The sequence below is a fragment of the Salvelinus namaycush genome, chromosome 38 (assembly GCF_016432855.1).
Source record: "Salvelinus namaycush isolate Seneca chromosome 38, SaNama_1.0, whole genome shotgun sequence".
Classification (NCBI taxonomy): domain Eukaryota; kingdom Metazoa; phylum Chordata; class Actinopteri; order Salmoniformes; family Salmonidae; genus Salvelinus; species Salvelinus namaycush.
The window spans coordinates 5,162,572-5,174,084 of NC_052344.1; the positions used below are offsets into that span (position 1 = coordinate 5,162,572).

The following is an 11,513-nucleotide window of genomic DNA, read 5'->3' on the forward strand; positions in this document are numbered from 1 at the left end:
GTAAAGTAATGAAAAGGTATGGTGGTTTTAAAGTGAGTGGTTCGCTGTTCAGCTAAAATATGACCTGGGATTTGAGGTGTGGGGATATTTCTGCTGTGCCACAAAGTCTGTAGTATTCCCCTACACATTCATTACATGCACTTAGCGAAAGAGTGCCAGGAGCACTGCTATTTTAGTTATCAGTTAATCTGTGTATTTTCACATCATTGATTTAATTTAGGTATTTCAGTCATTTGAGGGTTTTCTGTATATATATCTAATGTTGGCGGGGCATACTATTCTATTTCAGTGTTACTCCTGAATCACTATGATAAATACATTTTTTCTTGAATGTATTTTTGAACAAAGCTGAGATTTACTTTTAAGTCCAGTGTAGGAATACAGGTGAAATCAGTTTTTGACACAGACATGGTGGGGTAACAGGAAGATTGGAATGCCGTTCAAATCCCAGGTAAGGACAAAATGAATACTAATAACTGTAGAAATAAACATACATATTTGACACACATAATTACCTTGTGTAAGTTGAAAACACTATGTGAAAAGCACTGTGTATCATTTTTGTTTTCACATGTGCAGTATTCCAAAAACCCGATTTCACACGTGAAACATCACGTGAAGTGTTCCAGAAGCATGTTGTCAAGTGAAATTTCTTATGCGAAATCCTGATTTTCTACATGTGAAGTCATATGTTTTTTCTGTAAGGGATTGCACTGTGCAGGCACTATTATGTGTTATGTTGTACTGTGGTATTCTATGTGTGGTTAACAAATAGATGTATTTATTTCAATCACTTGTTGCCTTGTCTAATAATAATAATTGATTGGATTTATATAACGCTTTTCCCAGATGCTCGAAACGCTTTACGTTATGTTAAGTTATCAGCTGGAGGTGGAGGGAGAGAAGGAAGCTAGATTTGAATTCACGACCTCGGGGAATTGAGACGAAAGCTTTAGCGCTACTGGAGCCACAGTATTGTACATTATATAATAATAATATATACAAATTGACGGACGCTTTTATCCAAAGCGACTTGCAGGAGTCATCCGTGCATTTTCATATGGGTAGCACGAGTCTTGTACATTTTTTTCGGCCTCCAACTTTTCATTATTTTTCTTTGATATTAAATCAGACACAATCAAAAGCAAACATATTTTTATTGTTTCTAGCCTCATCCACAGCAAACAGTGACCGTGACAACAGCACATTTCCATAGTAATTTGCATGTGCACTGATAACAAGGAGAACAACAAAACAATTCCCCGTCATCGTCTGGCGTCTCAGTCCTGGAGACTTCATCCTGCCAGGTCTCATTACCTCCGGACCGCCTTGGCCTTGCCTCTGCCCTTGGCACTGTGAAACCACACAGAGTAGACAGACCAGTCAAACACCTCTGCAACTGTTTCTATCTGGCCAGTAGGTGTCGCTATTATATTGATTGTACTTAGGAACAAAACATGTGGTTATACTAAGAGCTGAAATAAGCTCCACTTTGAGCTAAAAGGAATACTAAAAGTGATTATTATGTTAACGTAAGTGAATACATATGACAAACAAAATATTTAAAATATTGAGGATATGTGTATGGTGGCCATTCAAAGGTTCTACCAGCAACATCTTCAGCATATATATCCTCAACATTTTCTATGATGATTACAGGACCAGAGAGAGAGTAGAGTTTTGAAAGAATGAGTCAGAGATAGATAGACTGATGCATGAAAGTGGGGAGAGGGGCGATGGGAATGGAAACAGAGACAGTTCTGTGAGAGGTGGCATGCGTCACAGGATGAAAGGGAACACAGAACTTTCACAAAACAGGACCGGGGGTTAGTGAAGGACGAGGATGAATGAATGAATGACATGGCGATCGTGTCCTATCTTCAGCGGTCTTACCGTGATGTTCTCTTAGGGCCAAATCCTAGCTTTCATTTTCTCGTAGTTTCCCATTGACATCAATGCATGACTGAGTGAACGTTTGACTGAATTGGAAGTTAGAATTTCACCCATAATGCACAATTTAAATGTATAATTTATCATAGGCTATCAATCTATCATTCCTAAAGTCTGACATATGAGTTAATTAAAAAGCTATAGCCAGCCAATACCTGTATGTAAAATTCAACTTACCATCAGAAAACAGTGAGACTTCAGATAGTGGACAGGAGTCAACCCAGACATCTAGCATTCTGTCCTTTACTTTTACTTACAGAATTTTTTCCAGAGGTAATTTTTTGGAGGCATTACAGTACATATTGTATGCACTGCAATACATACGACTTAACTAAGTTCCTTAACCTACAAAGACTATAATATACTGTCAGTTTTGATGATGACACAATGTTCTGGGGCCAATAGTAGGCTGTTGATTAGGATCACGATCTTCCCAGACTATTGGGGTCTATTCTAGATGAATTGAGAGGGATGGATGGAATGGAAGGAGCCACTCAAAAGACTGGTCAAATTAGGATGCAGCACTACAATCCTAATGTTTTCTCCCAGGTTGAATCATATGCGCCCAGCTAGTTCTCTTCAAGCAGGATCATGTGACTTTAAAAGGCCTTGGGGTTATGACCGTGAACAGTGAATGGGTGAGGAGGGACAATGGGTGTATCTCAATAGTCTAAAGTAGCTCCTTCACCTTGTCTCCTTTCCTTCATCGGCACTGATGAAAAAAAAAAAGCAGGAAAGGTTGCTTTCACATATCCTGTGTCTTCAGATCAATACAGATTAAGGAGAGGAGACGAAGAGAGGAAGCCACTTTAGACTTTTGAGACACCCCTGAATGTCTTGATAGTACTCCAGCACTGGGCTTGAGTAGCATTCATTATAATTGCTTGGTTGGTTTGGGCCCCCCAAGCTCTTTTAAATAGAGGAGAAACTGACCAGTGTGGCTCTGGGTACTTACCTCTGGTGGTCCTGGACACGGGCCAGAAGCTGATTGATCTGTGAAGGGACACACAGTGGAGGCTGCCTAAGCACTGAGACAACACACTGACTGACACCTGTAGGGAAACCTGGGATCCTGCAGTTTGGATTCTATCCTTTTGGAGCCACGGCCTGGCTGCACCACCACCTGTCTGAGGAGTGTGTGGTTCACCAGTGGTTCACCTGTGGTCGAAAGCATTCACCTGTGGTACACCACCTGACCTGACCCGGTCGCCCGGTTGAGCTTCCCTGAGCCCCGAGTGTAAAATAAAAAACGCTCACTCTGACAACAACGACTGACAGCAGACTACACAACAATGAGGTTGACGCCCCCACAGCCGATTACTCACAACTTCTGTTGCTCATTGATTCGGGTCTGGAGAACATTCATCTGGAAGCAAGTCAGAGTTTTAGACAGCTACGCCCCTCGTAGGGTGTCCTCTTAGGAAGTAGGATTAACACTACCAGTTTCAGAGTAGGGGATGTGGCTTGTTAAGCATGTATATATTTAAACTGCTTTGTATTTCATGAGTGTAAGTTACTCTCAGTGAAATGGACTCCATTTACAGCATGTTAAGGGACAGGCGGCTGGTGGCACCTTCATTGGGGAGGACTGGCACATAGAAATGGCTGAAACGGAATAAATGGAATGGTATCAAACACGTGGTTTCCATGTGTTTGATACCATTAATTTTACACGAACATTTTAGTCATTTAGCAGACCCTCTTATCCAGAGAGACGTACACAGTTAGTGGATTCATTTTAAGATAGGTGAGACAACCCTATCACAGTTGTAGTAAATACATTTATTCTCATTTCACTCCCATTATTTATTATGAACAGTCCTCCCCTCACCAGCCTCCTGTGGTATGCAGTCATTGGATGACAGAGGAGATGATATGGAGGTCAGGACACATGAAAAAGACCCAGACCCATTTGAAGTAAAACATCACAATCTTGCAATCATCACTGTACTATGCTGTCATGTCATTGGCACGACCAGTGATCTTGTTTTTACCCTGTGGATCACAATGCACAGTACAGCCACGGGTTTTATCACCCTAGCTTGGACCTGAGTGAGAACCCTTACGTCGTATTTCTGCTTCTTCAGTTTCTCGCTGAGGTCGAACTTCTCCGCCTCCAACTCCATCATCCACTGCCACATCTCATTGGCCTTCTCCCTGCAGGACGACAACCAATGGGAAGCCAGCGTTCAGTCAGCGCATGCGGTTCTACTTTTGGTCTCTCCTTCACAGGAGACTTTCTAAGCAACCATGTGTATTTATGTACAGTAGACAATTTCAACAATGAAATAGAGCTTTCAACATGTGTCCCAAATGACACCCTATTCCCTGAAAAGTGCATAACTTTTGACCAGAGCCCGGGTGCCATTTGAGACTCAGCCAAAGACCCGTGAGTATTTTGGGGTAATTAAACACATCATACTTGAGTTTGTCCTCGTTGAGATGGTCGATGATCAGAGCCTTCCTTCTGTCAGCCAGGATCTTCTTCTTCTTTTCTCTCTCAGTCTGCTTCTTGGCTCCCTTCTTGCCTTCTTGCTGTGGAAGGACATCACCGCAGCACAGCGAGAGGGCACGCAAGTGTCAAGATAACCACGAGGGGGCAGCAAATCTGATGCGAATGTTGTGATCATGAGTGAGAGCGAGTGAGTGCGGAGCTAGCGCTGACCTTCTGTTGGATGCCACCGTACGTGTGAGTCATGGTAGTCAGGGCCTTCTTCTTCTTGGCGTCATCATCGTGCTTCCTGCGCTGTTCATCTTGCTCCCTCCTCTCTTTCTCTATCTGCGTCGGGGAGTGAGAAACAGAGGGTTAAAGAAGAGGAGAAAACAACTTGGGCCGCAGTTGGCCTTGATATCACAATTGAAACATTACACAATGAGAGACTCACGGCTAGACGGGCCTGCCTCTCTTTCTCTTGCTCAGCGCGAATCCTCTGCTGCTCTGCCCTCTCGGTACGACGCTTCTCCTACGCACACACACACACACACACACACACACACACACACACACACACACACACACACACACACACACACACACACACACACAGATAAGGTATCCAACTTGATTCATCTGTGTACCTCAAGACTATGTTGGCACACTGAGCCTGGGCTTAAGCTATGGGAGCCAGCCAGAACATCAGGCTTGCAATGTCACTCATTGCACACAGTGTGCAGTTCACCAACACGCCCATGAAGTGTTCCAGCAGTGTGTGTGTGTGTGTTCGAGCTCCAGCCGTGCTACAGTAGAGGACTTACGATCCTGTTGACGAGACTGATGAGCTCATCTTCATCTTTCTTCCTCTGGACAAAGTGAGACTCAATCAGAGAGGTCAGCTCAGCCATGTCCTTCTCTTGACGCTTCCTGTGCAGGTCCTGTAAAACACACACACACACACACACACACACACACACACACACACACACACACACACACACACACACACACACACACACACACACACACACACACACACACAGAGTAATTAGTGAATTAGTGAGTGTGGCACTCTTATTGCTATATTCAGATAATCTAGCTGGTAGGATTGCATCACTCACGTCAAAATCGACTTTACCATCTCCCTCTGGTAGCTTTGGAGGGGCAACATTTGGCATAAAACTTCTGAAAAACATTAGAGATGATTCCATCAAATACTCTCCATTCAATTACTTTGATTCAGTGACACGGCAAACCACAAGAGAAAGTTGTTGGCCGAAATAGAATCAAACACTTACTTTGGTTTGGCTTTGGAATCTGTAAGTCACAACAGAAAAGGCTATTATATTCTATTATATTCTATTATATATTAAATTATAATTCATTCAAAGTAGAAATAAGAAGTGATCAAAATCAATATAAATCTGATTAGTAAAATCAAAATGTTTTGAAATGTCTCTTAACCAAATTTAGAAAAATCCAAAGGTTTGAAAAGTATTTTAAAACATAAATAGTGTTGAAAATGTTTCAAAAGACATTTTTCAAAACTTCAAAACTTTTCAAAACAAAATCTACTTGTGCCTTCAGTACGGTCTGTTGTTTTATAGCAAAAATAATCCAATATTATAAGACTGAGACACATGATTTTCTGAAATTCTCTACAAAATACATACAGTGAACTACACCTAGAACAAGTTAAAGAGAACAAGAATAGACCTAGAACTAGTTACATAGAACAAGACTAGACCTAGAACGAGTTACATAGAACAAGACTAGACCTAGAACTAGTTACATAGAACAAGACTAGACCTAGAACTAGTTACATAGAACAAGACTAGAACTAGTTACATAGAACAAGACTAGACCTAGAACTAGTTACATAGAACAAGACTAGACCTAGAACTAGTTACATAGAACAAGACTAGACCTAGAACTAGTTACATAGAACAAGACTAGACCTAGAACTAGTTACATAGAACAAGACTAGACCTAGAACTAGTTACATAGAACAAGACTAGACCTAGAACTATAGTTACAAAGAACTAGACAACACTCACCTTGAGTCTCTCCACCGGCTGTTGGTGAAAAACATAGAAAAAGAAGGGATGATTACACACAGAGCTTTCAACAGAATATTCACACATTTACAGTACTCTATGGTAACAAATTGGATTATTACGGCAGGATATTTCAGTGATAGGCCTTATCTATTGAAACCTACTGTATGAAAGTGTGTATTATGCAACCAAAACCAATGCATTATCACATAGTGATGGCTCAATATTCTGACAGGCAGCGGAATGGTATGAAACACAAAGTATTAGATACTAAGGAATACAAAAGAACATTCACAGCAGACCGTCACAGTCTATAGTTATAGGTCTACACTTCATGCATTCTGTACAAGACAACAACGTATAACAGGTACCTTCTTCTGCAGGCGTTTCTATGTGAGGGACATGAGAAGAATTCGTTTAGTAGTCGACAGACTGAAATGTGGATCAGTGGAGTGTGAGAATATGACGTTGTAAAAACACATGCTGTAAAGGTCTATTGATATTTAATCAGTACATATGAATCAGTAATGGGGGTTATCAATATGATACGTTTGTTAGCTGGGTATGCTAAAGTGGCCCAAATGGTACCAGTGAAAGGTGTGCTATTTAAGCAATAAGGGTCGAGGGGGTGTGGTATATTGCCAATATACCACAGCTAAGGACTGTTCTGTGCCTGGACACAGCCCTTAGCCGTGGTGTATTGGCAATATTCCACAAACCCCCGAGGTGCCTTATTGCTATTATAAACTGGTTACCAACATAATTAGAGCAGTAAAAATAAAAGTTTTGTCATATCCGTGGTATACGGTCTGATATACCACGGCTGTTAGCCAATCAGCATTCAGGGCTCGGAACCACCCAGTTTATAATACAGCTTATAACATGCATACATCTGGGATATCAAATGCAGCTCAAACTAAGTGAATTTGAAGCCAAGAAAAGTTTTACCTTCTACTACTGCGGTGGGCGGCTCTGTTATAAAAGCGACTGATTAGCAAAGATAGGAAAGCATGAAGCGAATAATAGAATATGAGATGTACTGTACATATTTGTAAGATGAAGCCAAGAAAAGCTTTACCTACTACAACAGGGGCACTGTTGCAAGGACACATTAATGAATCAATGAAGCATGAAGCAAATCATTACGAAAATGAATGTGCAAAAATATTTTGTTGCGGCTTTGACAGCACCTGTGGGCCAGATTAGCTGCATGCTGCTGTTGTGCCTAGTTAATATATTATGTTACTATTGCAGATAGAAGGCTACAGTATAATCCATGCAGGGGAAAACTTCGTAATGTAGAGGTTAAGAGAACGAGGAGTGGATCAGTTGAGTGTAAAAATATGAGGTCAATAACAATAATATATATTATAATATATATAATAATAAAAAATAACTCAGTCAGTGTTGTGAAAATACGTTTATACTGTATGCTACATTAATATAATTCCGATTGCTCATGTGTCTTAGATTACTTCACTGGCATTAATGAATGTGTACTATTAGCACAAATATACATATATACTAGAAACTAAAGACCATGGTAAAGCAAAAATGGCCTTTACCTTCTACTTCTGGTTCTGGCTCTGGCTCTGGTTCTGGTTCTATAGTGAAGATACAACATTAGTATGTGAATAAAGCTTGAAGCAAACAAGACAGACGTTTTACAAACACTTATCTCTGGCAAGACTGACAAGAAAAGTAGAATCATGATGCCGTAGCTAGGGTGCATCCTAACATGCAGCAGTGACAATTAATGTGAAAAGCAAGAAAGCATCACCTGGTTCTACGTCTAGTGTGGTCTCTATGGTAACGGTAGGCAAGGATTAGCAAGTGGATCAACTATTACTATTATTCAATAATAATAATCATGTGCAAAAGCAAGAAGCATATCAAGCCATGACAGTGTTTAGCTACGACTGCAGAGGCAGGTTCTGTGGTAAAGTCATGCCGTTGATTAGTGAATTTGCAATGAGTGAAGCAAATAACTTAAAAACGGGATAGTTCAGCAATTTTACATATTTAGATATACTGCAGATAAATCACTTAACTATACCTTTGATAAAGATGATGACTTTTTTGGTAGCAAGCCGATAATAATAATAATAATAATAATAGCCAAGAAAAGCTTTACCTTCTACAGGTTCTGGGGCAGGTTCTGTTACAGCTAAAAGCATAGGATTGTTTAGTGTCAGCCACTGTTATGCTAAGGCAGAGACAATAAGGCAGAGAGAAATACAGTCTGTGCTCTGATTAGGAAGCAGAGAGATATTATGTATATCCGCTAGACAACTGCTCTCGACTTGATTGACTACAAAACCACCATGCGTGCACATACCAAAACATTTTTCTAAATGTTTCTAAATGTAAAATGTAGTATTTTGTATATTAGTATTAGCATGCAGAATCTCTACATATGAAACATTGAAAATCATGACCTTCCTCTGCAGGAGCAGCCTCTATTGTAAGGACATCAGAAATATGTATGAATAAAGCACATTGTTTTGCTCATCATTAATACAGCCAAAATCATTCATGCAGCACTAACTGTAGGAATACTGTACGCCATCTGAAATGAAGGTACCAGTGACTAGAGCCAAAATGTTACAATGCATTTTATGAAACTAGTATGTATGACCTAGGAATATAGAGTATTTCAACCCTGAAGAAAACTGAATCTCTAGCTGTACAATATGCACATCTTGATAATACTATCATTTATAGATCTGTTTCCATGCAGTTCACAGCACATGGGACGCTTTACCTTCCTCTGCTGGGACTTCAACCTCGACTGATGAGTGGACAGAAGATTGATTAGTGGTTCTATGAGTTGCAATGAGTTGGTAGAAGTTGGCCCTAACCACTGACCTAGGGTCAGATATTGTTTAAGAATAATAATGATTGTGGTTTAGAATTGGGGTTGGGTGATCTGATCCTAGATCTGTAGTCAGGGCCACTTCTACGATAAGATCAAGGCAAACTGTTTATTACACCATCAAACTGGTATGAAACTCATTTTCATACATAATGATCAAATTGTTTAAATATGATTCAGTATCAGTATGATTTCCATACAGTACATACACACATTTCATGCAACCTTTGTCAGAACATTGAAAACCATTCTGGAGTGAACAACACTGTCTAGCTATTGGATGGAATATGGAGATGGACGCATGAAAAGGGTATAAGTCTCATACTCATGAATTGGATGTTCATGTAACCATACACCACAAAGACAGAAGGGTACGAAATCAGTATACAAATGATATGCAAATTCCACATGTTTATCTCGACAGACAAACGTAGACATAGCATTTTACATTTCACATTAAAAAGATCTAATTTAACGTATATTTTGATCAGGTACACGAAGCATGCTTTTTTGAAATTCATGGAGAATTTTAGTGTGAACAGTAATGAATGGCCTATGACAGGCTTTGCCAATGACACAAGAAGCACAATAGACTTGCTACAGTATATCTATCTTGCACTCAATCAAACACCGTCTAAGTAACGCACGAAGCCATGCGAAGCTTTTACCTTCCTCTGTGGGGGTTTCTGCGACTGCGCAGACATAGGTGAAGTCAGCTCAGCAATATAGCTAATATAGTCAATCTTAGCATTATATGTGTATTTGAGTGTACAAAACATTAGGAACACCTTCCTAATATTGAGTTGTACCCCCTTTTCCCCTCAGAACAGCCTCAATTTGTCGGGCCTCTACAAGGTGTCGTAAGCGTTCCACAGGGATGCTTTCCACAGTTGTGTCAAGTTGGCTGGATGTCCTTTGGGTGGTGGACCATTTTTGATACACACGGGAAACTGTTGAGCGTGAAAAACACAGCAGCGTTGCAGTTCTTGACATTCTCAAACCGGTGCGCCTGGCAGCTACTACCATACCCCGTATCAAAATCTTTAGTCTTGCCCATTCACCCTGTGAGTTGCACATACACAATCCATCTCTCAATTGTCTCAAGGCTTAAAAATCCTTCTTCAACCTGTCTCCCCCCCCCTTCATCTACACTGATTGAAGTGGATTTAATAGGGGACATCAATTAAGGATCATAGGTTTTCACCTGGTCAGTCTATGTCATGGAAAGAGCAGGTGTTCCTAATGTTTTGTACACTCAGCGTATAGTGGCTTGAAGCACATTTTGTTTAGTCAAAAAGTAATAAGAAATTCTCAAAGTCTTGCTGTACCTTCCTCCCTGAAAAGAAAACAAACAAAAAACATGAGACATTTTGTTGGAAGACATTGTTTTGAATAACATTTTCATGACTAAATACACTGTAGTGTAAGCTATCGTTTCTATAGTTTCTGAGATGACAAAGATTAATAGGCTACACTTACTCATTTTCTTCATCTGCCATGTTTAGATCGGATTACCTGGACATGAGAGACAAGACTACTGATGTTTTCTGTTTCACACAAATAAGCACGGGGAGAAGGAATATAGTGGTGAAATGACAGGGGCATGGATGGGTTGAAGAAATACTTGATAAAGACTGAACCCTTTGAATCTTTCCTCCCCACACAAAGCTGTGTCTAAAATGGCACACTATTCCTGATATAGTGCACTACTTTTAACCAGGGCTCTAGTGCACTAGATAAGGAATAGGGACCATTTTTAACGCACTCAGGCCTAGTAACACTTTTCATCTGTGGCAAAACACAGTACAGTAATATCTGATGTGTTTGAGTTGAGTCTATGTACATGTATACTACCGTTCAAAAGTTTGGGGTCACTTAGAAATGTCCTTGTTTTTGAAAGAAAAGCACATTATTTGTCCATTAAAATAACATCAAATTGATCAGAAATACAGTGTAGACATTGTTAATGTTGTAAATGACTATTGTAGCTGGAAACTGCAGATTTTTTTATGGAATATCTACATAGGAGTACAGAGGCCCATTATCTGCAACCATCACTCCTGTGTTTCAATGGCACGTTGTGTTAGTTAATCCAAGTTGATCATTTTAAAAGGCTAATTGATCATTAGAAAACCCTTTGCAATTATGTTAGCACAGCTGAAAACTGTTGTCTTGATTAAAGAAACAGCTACAATAG

General features: G+C 40.1%; 1 protein-coding gene across 1 annotated transcript; it reads right to left on the reverse strand.

Moving 5' to 3' along the window:
- Window positions 1-1,138: 1,138 nt before the first annotated feature.
- LOC120031796 (troponin T, cardiac muscle-like) lies at window positions 1,139-10,815 on the reverse strand. The gene is made up of 16 exons (XM_038977615.1): window positions 10,796-10,815; window positions 10,645-10,652; window positions 9,206-9,232; window positions 8,880-8,900; window positions 8,007-8,039; window positions 6,813-6,830; window positions 6,442-6,459; window positions 5,683-5,701; window positions 5,506-5,569; window positions 5,206-5,322; window positions 4,836-4,913; window positions 4,616-4,729; window positions 4,373-4,485; window positions 4,017-4,107; window positions 2,906-2,943; window positions 1,139-1,353 (listed from the first exon to the last, which is right to left on the reverse strand). Exons 1-16 carry the CDS (start codon window positions 10,813-10,815, stop codon window positions 1,314-1,316), a joined length of 819 nt encoding a protein of 272 aa, XP_038833543.1. The 3' UTR covers window positions 1,139-1,313.
- Window positions 10,816-11,513: the final 698 nt, after the last annotated feature.

Bases quoted from the DNA above. Each gene is read 5' to 3' on its own strand.
- LOC120031796 (XM_038977615.1), bottom strand. From the start codon at position 10,815: ATGGCAGATGAAGAAAATGA. The intron at 4,486-4,615 runs GTCAGCGCTAGC...GTCCTTCCACAG, and splicing joins ACGGTGGCATCCAACAGAAG to CAAGAAGGCAAGAAGGGAGC. The intron at 1,354-2,905 runs GTAAGTACCCAG...GTGGTTTCACAG, and splicing joins CGTGTCCAGGACCACCAGAG to TGCCAAGGGCAGAGGCAAGG.